Source organism: Polypterus senegalus, chromosome 15, assembly GCF_016835505.1.
Source record: "Polypterus senegalus isolate Bchr_013 chromosome 15, ASM1683550v1, whole genome shotgun sequence".
Lineage (NCBI taxonomy): Eukaryota > Metazoa > Chordata > Cladistia > Polypteriformes > Polypteridae > Polypterus > Polypterus senegalus.
Window position 1 is genome coordinate 100,102,162 of NC_053168.1, and position 15,965 is coordinate 100,118,126.

General features: G+C 38.1%; 1 protein-coding gene across 3 annotated transcripts in view; it reads right to left on the bottom strand.

The window, feature by feature from the left end:
- Nucleotides 1–15,965, bottom strand: part of LOC120515869 (thioredoxin-related transmembrane protein 1-like) — a 32,863-nt gene that overhangs the window by 14,590 nt on the left and 2,308 nt on the right. For all 3 annotated transcript variants that reach the window (XM_039737216.1, XM_039737217.1, XM_039737218.1), the window contains exons 2-4: nucleotides 14,523–14,632; nucleotides 14,076–14,121; nucleotides 1,428–1,556 (exon numbers count right to left, since the gene is read on the bottom strand). In XM_039737216.1, coding sequence (XP_039593150.1) covers nucleotides 1,428–1,556; nucleotides 14,076–14,121; nucleotides 14,523–14,632 — 285 coding nt within the window. The remainder of the gene's footprint in view (nucleotides 1–1,427; nucleotides 1,557–14,075; nucleotides 14,122–14,522; nucleotides 14,633–15,965) is intronic.

Below are 15,965 nucleotides of genomic sequence, written 5' to 3' on the forward strand. Positions count from 1 at the left end.
CAGTCAGCATGGGTTCAGAAGAGGGAGGTCGTGTTTTACTAACATGTTGGAATTCTATGAGGAGGCAACAAAAGGATACGATCAAAGTGGAGCTTATGATATTATTTATCTGGACTTTCAGAAAGCATTTGATAAGGTGCCACATGAGAGGTTGGGCATCAAGTTAAAAGAAGTGGGAGTTCAGGGTGATGTTTTTAGATGGGTGCAGAATTGGCTCAGACACAGGAAGCAGAGGGTGATGGTGCGAGGAACCTCATCAGAACTGGCGATGTTAAGAGTGGTGTTCCACAGGGGTCAGTGCTAGGGCGCTGCTATTTTTAATATATATAAATGATTTAGATAGGAATATAAGTAACAAGCTGGTTAAGTTTGCAGATGATACCAAGATAGGTGGATTAGCAGATAATTTGGAATCCGTTATATCATTACAGAAGGACTTGGATAGCATACAGGCTTGGGCAGATTTGTGGCAGATGAAATTTAATGTCAGTAAATGTAAAGTATTACACATAGGAAGTAAAAATATTAGGTTTGAATACACAATGGGCGGTCGGAAAATCGAGAGTACACCTTATGAGAAGGATTTAGGAGTCATAGTGTACTCCAAGCTATCAACTTCCCAACAGTGTTCAGAATCCATTAAGAAGGCTAACAGAATGTTAGGTTATATAGCACGATCTGTGGAGTACAAGTCCAAGGAGGTTATGCTCAACCTTTATAATGCACTGGTGAGGCCTCATCTTGAGTACTGTGTGCAGTTTTGGTCTCCAGGCTACAAAAGGACATAGCAGCGTTAGAAAAGGTCCAGAGAAGAGCGACTAGGCTGATTCCAGGTCTACAGGGGTTGAATTATGAGGAAAGATTAAAAGAGCTGAGCCTTTACAGTTTAAGCAAAAGAAGATTAAGAGGTGACATGATTGAAGTGTTTAAAATTATGAAGGGAATTAGTACAGTGGATCGAGACTTGTATTTTAAAATGAGCTCATCAAGAACACGGGGACACAGTTGGAAACTTGTTAAGGGTAAATTTCGCACAAACATTAGGAAGTTTTTCTTTACACAAAGAGCGATAGACACTTGGAATAAGCTACCAAGTAGTGTGGTAGACAGTAAGACGTTAGGGACTTTCAAAACTCGACTTGATGTTTTCTTGGAGGAAACAAGTGGATAGGACTGGCGAGCTTTGTTGGGCTGAATGGCCTGTTCTCGTCTAGATTGTTTTAAAGCGCGTTTTTAACTTTTTTTTTGGCTTGATGTTAAGGAAGAACTCCTGACGAAAGTATCATTTTAAAGAAACGGTTGTAAAGAAAAAAAGTAATGTATAATTGCACTCATTCCAAAAATATTTAGTATTTATGAAGTAAATTTGTTGGCTAAACTACAGCTTTGAGTAAAATATTCAGGGGCTTATGAGAAGCATTACTCACGCTAATGATGAAGGACCTAGCCAGTCAGGTACTGAGTCAATCTTCTGCCATTTCTTATTCTGCACAAAGTCTAAAATGGCATTTGTACTCAAGGAGCCTTGGTATTCTCTACAAACTCCATTCTTGCAACTGCAAAGAAACAAAGAGTTAATCTGTACCAATGAAAATGAACATTACCACGGACAGCTCAGAAAGAAAAAACAATTTGCTACGGTCTATAAATCAACACTATGTTTTCTAGGTTATAAAATACTCAGATAAAAAAAACAATAAAACTAAATAGTAAAAAAAAAAATGGATTAATGCAAAGTTCTACATTCTCTTGCATTATCCTGTAGTTATTACCCATACTTCCTGTTGTGGGGCATCTGGTAAATTTAGTCTTAATACAAACCTTAAATTACTTTGATTACCAAAAAATAAGGAGTATAATTAGATGAAGAGATAAAATGAGATCCTCCACCAAGGTCACCTGCAATAGTAAGTTAATTCAAATTTAAACAAATAATATAGCATATCACCAGCTCAGAAATATCTATTCAGTTTTAAATACTATTTATTACACATTCATTCTCTTCGAAGTGAAGCTGCTTTGGTAAATGATATTATACTAACTAAAAAATCTGATTTGTGTCTTCTCAATGAATCCTGGCTTCGTAAATCTGACACTGTTTCCCTAGCTGAAGCATCACCAGATGGATACATTTTCCTTCATAAATCAGGTGGCCTTGGAATAATTTATTGTGACAAAATGCAGTCGAATGAAGTTGAAGCGTTAAAAGATAAAAGCATTAATTACTTGAATGTCACCTTCATTCATATGTTAACAATCAAAAAAAGCAAACTTTTGGATACATTGTAAAGAGTGCTTCTAAAATGTTAAAGAAATTCACATCTTTTGAGGCATTTAGTACAAATATGAAAACAGATTCCAACACAATGGTAGTGTTAGTCTGCAGATCACCAGGGCCATATTCATGGACTGAATTTGGCAACATTTTATCTGATTTAGCAATAAATTATGATCATGTAGTGTTGATGGGGGATTTTAATGTATACAATGATGAGGAAAATGACACTTTTAGCAAATATTTTACTTATTTGTTAAATTCAGTAGAATTTGTCAGATTGTCAATGGTTCAACTCATAATCATAACCACACATTAGATTTAATTATAACTCAGAGTTGAATTTCTAAATTTAAACATTACTCCATTAAATGTATGCTTTTTTTGAACACTACTTTATTACACTTGATTTGGTTCAGCTCTTACCAATTACAGTCACAGAATAAGACAACAACAGTACAACATCTAGACTGCAACTCAGCTTCAAAATTTACAGATATTTTGAGTAAGTCAAGAGTAATCATAAAAAATAATATAGATCAGCTAACATCCACTTATAATATGACCTTGTGAGAGACTTTGGACGTAGTGGCTCCCCTTAAAACAAATGTAATCAAATGTGCAAAGAAACTAACCCTGGTTTAATAAGAACACTCAAGCCCTTAAATTAGAGTGTTCAAAACTGGAGCGCAGAATGAAAACAACAACAACAAAGCTATAGGTCTTTTGAACTACATGGACAGAGAGTGTTAAAAAAAACAAAAACAAAAAAAAACTCTTTAAGGCCCACACAGACTACTATTCTAAAATAATAATAATAATCCTAGTATTCTCTTAAGATCAGTGACTAATTTAACCAATGGGAATTCAGAACCACAGTGCAAACAAAATACCAACAGACATTTGTAGTACAGACTTTATGAAGTTCTTTAATGAGAAAATCAAAAATATAAGATCCTAGGTCTCATACTAGCTTGTCATACCATGTCTCGCCTTGCATTCAACAGTTTACAAATCTTAATCCTGTAACAGAACAGAAAGTCTTAACTTTAATTTCTAAAATGAAACCTACTACTTGTTATCTAGATCCATTACCAGCAAAACTAGTAAAAGTGCAATGGATGTTCTTGCAGTACTATACTTAGCACTATCAATAGCACATTATTGTATGGCACAGTACCTGATGCACTAAAAGTGTCAGTCATCAAAGCATTACATAAAAAGTCAGACCAAGACCCACAAACACTTAATAATTATACTGTAGACCCATTTCAAATTTACCCTTACTCTCTAAAATACAAACCGGATTCCAAAAAAGTTGGGACACTATACAAATCGTGAATAAAAACTGAATGCAATGATGTGGAGGTGCCAACTTCTAATATTTTATTCAGAATAGAACATAAATCACGGAACAAAAGTTTAAACTGAGAAAATGTATCATTTTAAGGGGAAAATATGTTGATTCAGAATTTCATGGTGTCAACAAATCCCAAAAAAGTTGGGACAAGGCCATTTTCACCACTGTGTGGCATCTCCCCTCCTTCTTACAACACTCAACAGACGTCTGGGGACCGAGGAGACCAGTTTCTCAAGTTTAGAAATAGGAATGCTCTCCCATTATTGTCTAATACAGGCCTCTAACTGTTTAATTGTCTTGGGCCTTCTTTGTCGCACCTTCCTCTTCATGATGCGCCAAATGTTCTCTATAGGTGAAAGATCTGGACTGCAGACTGGCCATTTCAGTACCCGGATCCTTCTCCTACGCAGCCATGATGTTGTGATTGATGCAGAATGTGGTCTGGCATTATCTTGTTGAAAAATGCAGGGTCTTCCCGAAAGAGATGACGTCTGGATGGGAGCATATGTTGTTCTAGAACCTGAATATATTTTTCTGCATTGATGGTGCCTTTCCAGACATGCAAGCTGCCCATGCCACATGCACTCATGCAACCCCATACCATCAGAGATGCAGGCTTCTGAACTGAGCGTTGATAACAACTTGGGTTGTCCTTGTCCTCTTTGGTCCGGATGACATGGCGTCCCAGATTTCCACAAAGAACTTCGAATCGTGACTCGTCTGACCACAGAACAGTCTTCCATTTTGCCACACTCCATTTTAAATGATCCCTGGCCCAGTGACAATGCTTGAGCTTGTGGATCTTGCTTAGAAATGGCTTCTTCTTTGCACTGTAGAGTTTCAGCTGGCAACGGCGGATGGCACGGTGGATTGTGTTCACTGACAATGGTTTCTGGAAGTATTCCTGAGCCCATTCTGTGATTTCCTTTACAGTAGCATTCCTGTTTGTGGTGCAGTGTCGTTTAAGGGCCTGGAGATCACGGGCATCCAGTATGGTTTTACGGCCTTGACCTTTACGCACAGAGATTGTTCCAGATTCTCTGAATCTTCGGATGATGTTATGCACAGTTGATGATGATAGATGCAAAGTCTTTGCAATTTTTCGCTGGGTAACACCTTTCTGATATTGCTCCACTATCTTTCTGCGCAACATCGTGGGAATTGGTGATCCTCTACCCATCTTGGCTTCTGAGAGACACTGCCACTCTGAGAAGCTCTTTTTATACCCAATCATCTTGCCAATTGACCTAATTAGTGTTTATTGGTCTTCCAGCTCTTCGTTATGCTCAAATTTACTTTTTCCAGCCTCTTATTGCTACTTGTCCCAACTTTTTTGGGATTTGTTGACACCGTGAAATTTTGAATCAACATATTTTTCCTTTAAAATGATACATTTACTCGGATTAAACGTTTGATCTGTAATCTACATTCTATTACAAATAAAATATTGACATTTGCCATCTCCACATCATTGCATTCAGTTTTTATTCACAATTTGTTTAGTGTCCCAACTTTTCTGGAATCCGGTTTGTACTTGAAAAAGTAGTTGCCAATCAGCTTTACTCTCACCTTACACATAACAGTGTAAGTCCTTGCTTGGTTTAATTCGTATTTATTTAAATCATTTCCAGTATGTACAGAAGCGTGCCAAAAGAACTCCATTATTATACACAGAACTAAGATATGGTATACCGCAGGGCTCAGTTCTGGGACCTTAACTGTTTTCATTTTACATGCTTCCATTGGGATCTATCATCAGAAAACTTAGAAATAATTTTCAATCTAATACAGATGACACCCAGTTATACCTTTCTTTTAAATCAAATGATGTTTCTCCAATGTCCTTAATTAGATGTGTTAGTGAGCGGATGAATGAGAACTACTTGTCTTTGACCACAAACAAAATATACGTGTTAATTATTGGAGGGAATGATCTGATTGCCACAATGTTTTGTCATTATTTAACTCAGTTGGAATTACCCTGCAATCTAGGCTTTATCTTTGACACTAGCATGTCATTTAAAGCACACATTACAAAACATATTTTTTTCTATCCTATAACTTTTGGAAAATAAAGGAGTTTTCTAAATATGCAGGATACTGAAAAAGGTAGGATTGACCACTACAATGCAGTGTTCACTGGCCATTGAAATTGTTCTTTATACAGCTTTCAGTTAATTCGGAATGCTTCTGCAAACAAACACATAACTCCAGTTCTTAAATTCTAAGTTTAAGGCAGATTTCAAAATCCTCCTTTTATTATATAACCTCTTAAAAGGGCCAAGGTCCTGCTTACTGAATTTATCATTACTTATAAACCCTAGCGCACATTAGGAACTCAAGATACCAGTTTGCTTACGAGTCCAAGAATTACTAAAATAATTGTGGGAAGTCAAGCTTTTAGTTTACAGGGCCCCGAAGATGTGGAATTGTCTGCCTGCTACTATAAGAGGTGTCCCTTCAGTCTCAGCTTTTAAATCCTGGCTAAAGACTCGCCATTTAGGCATACCATGGGTAGAGCTGCTGATTAGCTGTTGTGGACCAAGTAAAGTTAATTCCAGGCCAGGGGAGGGCGGGGTGCATTAAACCTTCTCCTGCTATCTCTACAGACCAGCCGTGGGAAAACCTATCTGAATCAAGAACGTCACTAAGAACACCACTTCCAGTTCCAGCGCCTAGAAGAACGTCACTTCCAGTTCTGGCGCCTAGAAGAACGTCACTTCCAGTTCCGGCGCCCAGAAGAGTGTCACTTCCGGTCCCGGCTCCCAGGCTGATGTTAGAGAAACATCACTTCCGGTCAACCTACATCACTTCCAGTTAACATACATCACTTCCCGTCTGACCATTTAAAACCGCCATCTTTTCAAACCTTCACCAGTTCTGTTTTGGACTCCGTACTATCATCATCATTAACTGAACTTAAAAGAATCCTTTGCAGCTAGGAATATTATACGGGTGGCTGCCCCAAACCTTTTTCTATGCGTGTCGAGTCGCTTCCTTTTACACTGTGCATGCTGCATTTCTGGCATTAGTCATTAGTACTAAAATATAAGTAATATATTTATAAACTGTTACTAACACCCACCTACTCGGTTTCTTTTCTCAATACTCACATGTGACACTTGGTGTCACTGCTCTACTGTCAAGTTGTTTGACTGCCTATGGAAAAGTCATCTCTGATAAAAGTGTACTGGAATCATGGAGTAGAAGGGTCCTTTCATCAGACTGTCTGGCTCAGCACTGACTCAATTGTGGAATGGCAAGTAAGGTGGAGGCAGCTTGTTGGCGGAGGTCTCCAGAACTCAGCTATACTTAGTGAAATGAATGAGTAATATATTCTTGCATTTTGCTTTGTAGTTTCAACTATTACTATTGAACTATTACACAGTAATACTGTATTGTATTCTTGAGGTGGCAATGATAGATAAGCCATCCAACTCTCGGAGGAGGATTACTTGTGTTTTATTTTGTGTATCGTATTTACTCCATTTTTTGACACCCATTGTACATCCAACCTACCTGAAAAGGGGTCTCTCTCTGAATTGCCTTTCCCAAGATTTCTTCCATTTCTTTTTCCATAGAAGGGTATTTTTTAGGAGTTTTTTCTTTTTTTTCTTAGGGAGTCAAGAATGTGGTGCTGTCAAAAGGCAGGGCCTGTTAAAGCCCACTGCGCCAGTCCTTGTGATTTTAGGTTATACGAGAAATAAATTGTTGTTGACATATAGTGGACTGCAGGTTGAAGATAACTGTTGCTATACAGCCTGTACAGCTAAGAGTTCCCTACTATTTAACCTTCTAGGAATAATGTAAGTAATTTAGTAGGCAATATACCACCTGGCTGTGGCTACTACATTAATGCATTCTCCTTACACTAAAAGCAACACTAGATGTTACAGGTTATAAAATCATCTTCCTTTTTATGAAGACACATTCATCAGGGATGGTTAACCATTTCAAGTCTTGAGATGGATATCTCTGTATGGTTCTTTGTATAGTCTAATTTGGCATTGTGTTCAAAGAACCAGTGGCTGCATTGACTGAATTAACCTAAATCATCAAATTTAATTTGTAGATATAGAAAATCATCAATGCTTCATGATCAAATTCCACAGTTACTAAAAGGTCACAGATTCTGAAATGGATCAACACAGAAAAAAAACAACAATAAAATGTATTAGCAATAACATGCAAGAACAAACGCATATATACTGTATATACACACAAAGCTATAAAAGGAAAGTATAACCTCTCTGCGCCTTTAGTTGGTCAAGGAAGGTGATGCATCATTTGGCAATTCAGTACACGCCACAACTAAATCATCTGGCTTGTCTGGATAATCTAGAGACTGTCAAAGTCACTGCACTAACCTTCTTGTCAAATCCAACAGCATATTTCTAGTAAATGTGCCTCACCTACAGTATATGGAAGGACACAGGGCTTATCCTATATGCAAAGAGGCCACAGGAGCAAACAACTGAAGCAGCAGTGCTTATTCTTTTGGATCATGAGCCAGACAAAATAAGCAGAATCTACCTGTACTCCTGCTCCAGCAAAACACCTACAGCATCTCTTGCTCTTGGTTGCTTTTTAGTTTTTTAGATATGCTCATGCTAAACAGCTGAATTAAGCTACAGAAGTGTTCTGTTTGCATATTCCATTTGGCTGATTTGGTTAAGGCACTCACAACAAATGTAATCAATAATCAGGGCTCCAGACTGCGACTAACAAGGTCACAAATGTGAAAAAAATAGACTTTGGTGATTATCATGTTTATGCAGTTTCCTCTTGCACAGCGATGTCATGAAGTCTGCATAGTAAAGCTGCAGGTATATTACATGTTAATGTTGTTTTACTATGGTGCTGCGTAATTGATGGCGGGCGGTAAACTTTGCTTAAATGGTACTGATTATGTCACTTAGATAGTCATTATGGTGTCCACACTATATGTTCTGTTACCAAGAAATTCTTCAACGGGAGCTCATCAACAAAGAAACATAAGAACAGGATTTTGTAAAAAATAATAACAGTAAAAATTATAATAAATAATTCATTACTTGACACCCAAGAACTCTGTGCAAAGACATTGTAAAGACAAATCATTAAAATAAATGTATTAATCCACTATCATGCCATACATGGTGCCTTGATTTTAAATATTTACTCAGGTAGTTTTTTTCTGGGGGGGTAGGGGAGAGAGAGAATAAAACATTTTTCATGGAAAAAGATTTGTTGTGGAACTCAAATTTCACCATGTGAATGAAATTGTTTAAATTCAAACAAAAAAAAAATCTCTTGCCTGTCATGATCAACCTTAAAATTGGAGGAGGATCTCAATTTCACAGCAGGTGTCATTTATCCTGTGAAACTCTTTTTCCTGCATATTACATGCACAGTTGATCATGGTAGATTAAAACTGATCAAACTGTGAGCACTGTGTAGTTAAAATTGTGTACAGTGTCTTTAATAAGGCTATCAGACAGTCTTATATAACATGTCCATATCTACCATGCCCCTCCATCCTTTCCACCAGAGAGGGCACTCATTTCCATAGCTGAGCCTTGCTGTACAAACGTGTGCCCCTGTAAGCTGCTTGCAAAATGAACACTGTTAAGCTGAAATTGTTCAAAATGTATTCTAAAAGACTGTAGACAGCCTTCTATATCAATATCATGTTTAATTTGCCCCTGTATCCCATCCACATTAGGGGACAATCATTTCCACAGTTGAGCCTTTGTTATTGAAATGCTCTTCTATTTACAAAATGAACACTGGACAGCTACAACTGAGCTAAATCTATTTATACGAATCTAGGAAGGCTTTTGTCACTTTTTTCTCTATTGTGCATATTTGTCTTATCCACTGAAAGGGACACTTATTGCCCCAGCTGCTTACAAAATGAACATTGGACTGCTAAAATACTTACAAATGCATTTTAAAGTTCTTCCAGAGGGGCTTAAAGTGGAGAAGGACAAACAAATTGTGATTGCATTTACTACACTGTTGGCACGCAGACTTATTCTGATAAACTGGAAGAACCCAAACTCTCCTCTTTTAAGTCAGTGGGAAACTGATGTGTTATATTATTTAAAATTGGAAAAAATCAAACACTCAGTTAGAGGATCTGTGCAGACTTTTTTCAAAACATGGCAGGATCTAATCAGTAATATTTTGAAATGATTTTATAAAGCACAGAGTATTTGTTTACTCTAGGTTTAGGTATTTTTAAAAGCCTTAAATTTTACACCGTTTGGCTTGCTCTCTCTCTCAAGGGTGGGGATCGATCTGTTCTTAGCATAATTCTTTTTTTTTTTTTGTAAAAACTTGATTGCTATGTATTGATTGTAATAAAATTAATATATAAATAAAAAAAAAAAACAAAAAAACAAATGCATTTTAAAAATATATCGCTTTCATGTCTACTATGGCCTTCGGTCTCATCCACTAGGGTTGGGGCACTTATTTCCATGGCTGGAGCAGAGCTGTAGAAAGGAATGCCACCTGCCTTCTTTGATTTTGCATTAAACTATAGCACAGTTGTGTTCTCGCAATCAAGGGGACATTAGATAGACCATTAAAGAATGGAAAGTTGCAGGAGTTTCTGATGCAAATTGGCCTAGAATCACTTGTTCAGCATAAAAATGTGGTACACTAGGATAACGCACAGATCTCAGACAGGCTGAAAACTAAAAAGCAGGGAGAGTCAGTGAGTAGTTCCAATACAGGGATTATCCTTCAGAATATTCAGCTCAAAGCTGGAAGTCTCACTAACTTTAGAAATAACCTTCAATTGCATGTTGAAAAAACAGATGCAGTCAAGAAAGTGGAAAGCCAGTTTGAAAATATGAGGAGTAATATAGCAAGGAAGCCAGCACAGGTCTGAGATCATTCATTGCTACTCAATCTTATATCATGATTCATGGCCAGACAATTTAACCACTTTTGGAGAAAAAGAGACTGACACTTTAATTAACTGGTATCAAGAAGTCTTGATGAAGAATGCATGCGATGTCAAGACTGTACAAATACACTCACCTAAAGGATTATTAGGAACACCTGTTCAATTTCTCATTAATGCAATTATCTAATCAACCAATCACATGGCAGTTGCTTCAATGCATTTAGGGGTGTGGTCCTGGTCAAGACAATCTCCTGAACTCCAAACTGAATGTCAGAATGGGAAAGAAAGGTGATTTAAGCAATTTTGAGTGTGGCATGGTTGTTGGTGCCAGACGGGCCGGTCTGAGTATTTCACAATCTGCTCAGTTACTGGGATTTTCACGCACGACCATTTCTAGGGTTTACAAAGAATGGTGTGAAAAGGGAAAATCATCCAGTATGCGGCAGTCCTGTGGGCGAAAATGCCTTGTTGATGCTAGAGGTCAGAGGAGAATGGTCCGACTGATTCAAGCTGATAGAAGAGCAACTTTGACTGAAATAACCACTCGTTACAACCGAGGTATGCAGCAAAGTATTTGTGAAGCCACAACACGCACAACCTTGAGGCGGATGGCCTACAACAGCAGAAGACCCCACCGGGTACCACTCATCTCCACTACAAATAGGAAAAAGAGGCTACAATTTGTACGAGCTCACCAAAATTGGACAGTTGAAGAGTGGAAAAATGTTGCCTGGTCTGATGAGTCTCGATTTCTGTTGAGACATTCAAATGGTAGAGTCAGAATTTGGCGTAAACAGAATGAGAACATGGATCCATCATGCCTTGTTACCACTGTGCAGGCTGGTGGTGGTGGTGTAATGGTGTGGGGGATGTTTTCTTGGCACACTTTAGGCCCCTTAGTGCCAATTGGGCATTGTTTAAATGCCACGGGCTACCTGAGCATTGTTTCTGACCATGTCCATCCCTTCATGACCACCATGTACCCATCCTCTGATGGCTACTTCCAACAAGATAATGCACCATGTCACAAAGCTCGAATCATTTCAAATTGGTTTCTTGAACATGACAATGAGTTCACTGTACTAAAATGGCCCCCACAGTCACCAGATCTCAACCCAATAGAGCATCTTTGGGATGTGGTGGAACGGGAGCTTCGTGCCCTGGATGTGCATCCAAAAAATCTCCATCAACTGCAAGATGCTATCCTATCAATATGGGCCAACATTTCTAAAGAATGCTTTCAGCACCTTGTTGAATGAATGAATGAATCAAGAATTAAGGCAGTTCTGAAGGCGAAAGGGGGTCAAACACCGTATTAGTATGGTGTTCCTAATAATCCTTTAGGCGAGTGTAGAATATACAGTGTTCTCCCTAGCGTCTTTTAGCCGGGCGCTCCGCCCAGGCTAATTTAGTTGAGCGCCCGGCTGTCATCTCGCATGACATTGTGAGATGACATGCGAAAATCTGCAGGCACAGGCAGATCTAATGATCTGCAGAGATGGCAAGGGACGAGCGGGCAGGTGGGCAAATACTGCTAAAGCAAATAGCGGGTGTCAAGGTGGAGCAGAGTTCACAAGCAAAGAGTTTGGGGAGGTGGGGTTTTGAGAGCGGGCTGAACATGGTAATAGCGGGGGTGTAGCAGCTTAATACGGTGGCAAGGAGTATGGAGAGGTGGGCGGGCGAGAGGGGGCTGTACATGCTAATAGCGGGAGCAGAGCGGCAGTTATAATAGCAGAATGCAGAATAATGCAAGAGCTGCTGGATTTCTTAGCATCAGAAATAAAATCTAACATACTGAAAAATATACACACAGAAAAGTTTTTCAGCATTCTGTGTGATGAAACCACAGATATCTCAGATGTAAAACAATTAATTATTTACATTAAATATGTTTGCCAGGTCATTAAAGAGGTCAGAGTTAGTTTTGTATCAGCCCGCAATATGATTGACTGCATAGCGGAGACTATAATCAACACACTGAGTGAGACTATGGACACTCTTGAAAACTGCTAATTTGGTTGGACTAGGGTCAGATTGAGCGGCTGTTATGATTGGGAAACAGAAAGGTGTGACAAAACTGCTTAGAGATAAAACATCTGGACTCTTGCACAACTGCCACTGTGTAAAAACACTGATTGGCCCTTGCAAGTGCTCAAGCAGCTGCTGCTGTACCTTATTTAACAAAACTGAACATCTTAAGGCAGTTGTTCTATTTCTTCCAAAATTCTTCAGTTAGGATGGCTGGTTTAAGAGAAATTAAAAATATTCTGAACATTCCCCAGATTAAGCTGAAAATGGCCAGTGACACTAGATGGCTGTCTGATGACTTTGCAGTACAGTCACTACGACAGTGTACGAGTGATCTCCTTGGAGGGCCCAGATACTGGGAACTTTGATTATGGGAAAGCTTCAGACAACTGGGCCTCTAGGAAGAAAAGAAGAATAAATATTTAACTGAAGACACCTTCCGCATATGCAAGTTGGCTTCGAAGAATATTTTTAAATTTTTCTTCATTAGGTTTCCTACGCTTTTTTTCAATGTTTTTATTTTTCTTCCTGACAGCGACAATACTTGTGCCTGTTGGTTTATGTCATAACAATTATTTAAAATTTTTGTTAGGGTTTTAGGATCCTGAATTGGATACTTCTTAAATTTAATAAAAATATTCTTTCACAAGTGTCAAACCTTAAAAAAGAAGTTATATTGAGCTTTGGAAAATAATTAATAATAATTAACTAATAAAAATAGTGCACATTTAAATTTTTCACACCACCAAATTTCCCCGCCCCACCCGGCTACTTTTTCTTGCCACCCGGCTGGAAAACATTTCTGGGGAGAACACTGAATATAGATAGCTAAAAATTCTTATTAAAAGCCAATTCTCAGACAAGTCTTACAACAGTTTCTGGGAAGTCTTACTGCTAAAGATCTTTACTGTAAAAATGTCCAGAATATATTCTACATCTTGTTGAGATCATGCTTGTTTTGCTTATTTCAACAACTCAGTGTGAACATGGCTTTTCAGTACCGATGTGAAACTCACTGTTTCAACCTTGGAGGATTTAAACACAATCTGCACAGAAGGCCCATCACTTAAGCAGTTTCCTAAGCCCTGTTTCAAATGCTGGCTCACTACTATCAAGTATAAAAGGTGACCAAATTATACTGGATGGCCTTCTGACACTGCCATTCTGATGGTCAGTGACATTGACTCAGAGCCCGAGTAAACTACACTGTTCTTAATGACTGTACATTGTTGGAAAGTTACCATATCATTAAGACAGAAATAAAAGCACAAGAGAAGAGTGCATTGCACAGGAGAAGGAAAGGAATTACATATACATATATATATATAGAGAGAGAGGTTAGAAAGGTAAGAGACTGAAAGATAAACATTTTACACATTTGATTATTTTTTGGTGTCGAATGCAGCAAAGAGGATCATAGGAAAACCTTTGTCAGGGAGGCCAGAGTGGCAAAATCCAGAGGCTTTTGGGACTAATGATTGTCAATAGGAAAAGCTTCCAAGAATAATACTCACTGGAATATTGCTGGATATTTAGTCACAAGGAATCTGGCACTCAGTTCTGCAGAAAAATAAAGAAAGTGACTTAATTGAGATTTTTTAGTAAATTTGCTTTACAGTATATTCATTAACATTTTAAAAATCCACTAATTTTATAATTGGTAAAATCCTTCAAAGACGAGCAGGGCAGTCCCTTTTATTGATGGATCTAAATTGGCCTACTGTGACTGAGGGGATCTTGCAATGGACTAGCATACCCTCATATCCAGGGCTGGTCCATGCTTTGTGCTTGTTGCTGCCATCATAGGCTCAGACTCCCCAGTGAACATAACCAGGAAATCCAAGGTCTAGAAAAATAGATGACTGGATGGATGGATGGGTCAAACAGTGCATGCAGCTGGAATTTCTTTCTCTTTGGGTCACCCTTCATCCAGATTCTCCCACAGCTGATGGACAGCATACCTGGATTCTCACTAATGTCCACGATGCCCACTTTCACTCCTGTTGTCTTAGCTGAAAATCTATCCCACATCTCCTTAAATGGCCGAGAAGAGGGAGTGCCAGATTGAAAACTGAAAGAAATGATAAAGAAAATTAGACATAAAGTAAACAAGCTTTAGGCATTTCCACATTAACAAGCCTTTCATCTGCATTCAAAAACAGGTGCAAGGAACTACAGTATAGTGGTTAAGGCATTGATCTGTAAAACACAGAAATTACAGGTTCTATCTTTAACACTGACTCTGCGTTTCTGGCCTTCCTATACTTGACCAGTACTTCAACTACAGAGACTATCCTGTACAATACCTGTAAACTCCATTAGAATAACTCTTTAGCCATCAATTCAAAACTGGATCTGTCCAATTCAACTGGTGCTGGAGTCCATTCTAGCAGCACCAGATGCACTGATAGTAGGAAAACTACCCTTAGAAATCAATGCATAAAAACATTTTATTGTTAATCTGTTCATGTTGTGAATGTGAGACAATTTACAGTATGAAGCATCCAGCAGTCTGCAGTGCTCCTATTCTGGCTGTCGATTGATTTGGAACTCAGTCCTTCAGCTTTGATGGCATTTTTAAAATTGGACAGTGAGAGTACATTTAACTTATGCAGGGATTCCCTGAGATCTCAGCATGCTTGGGTAGGTCAAGATGTTCACCTGCTCCTTCCTAAACAGTTTTGAGTCACATGACACCTCTCAGGCACCCAGAAGAGCCATACTTCAAGATTAGACAGAAAATGCAAAGAAAAGTATGATTTTCAACAATGCTACCTGTTCTACAGCAAGGTGAGTAAGGGTGTTTGAGTTTATCCTTATGAAATAGGATACTGTGCTATCTATTTTTGCCTGGTGTCTCATTTTGTAGAACCTAGTCACAATTACTTGACATGTAATAGAGCACTATTATTTTTCATTGACAATTTAGACTAAAGTGGCGGAAGGTGCTATATTCTGATTTCATTCAGTATTGGCCTACCATTTACTTCAAATTCCTCACAACTTGATTCAATGCATATTAAAAACATTGTTTTTATCCGTTTGAGATAGCACTGTATGACAAATGCTAGAAAACAAATGTGTGGACCTGGTGTTTTGTGGCAATTAGATTACTTATTTTTCTGTATACAAAGTTTGCATTGCTGTGATATGTGCTTCACCCTGGAAGGTGTAATATATGTAAATAATTAAGTAGTATAGATTGAAAAAATGTGATTATTTCATGGACTTTGTATATACTTTGGGTGCTGAATTCAGAAATGAAACTATTTTTCTCTACCATGTAACTTTTTTTCCACAAAATCTTATTTTTTATAAGTCAATTATTGTCTTTTTATTGATTTCACTAGATAATTAATTCTGTAGAAACTCACTCACAGGGAGAATGTACAGTACTGATAAAG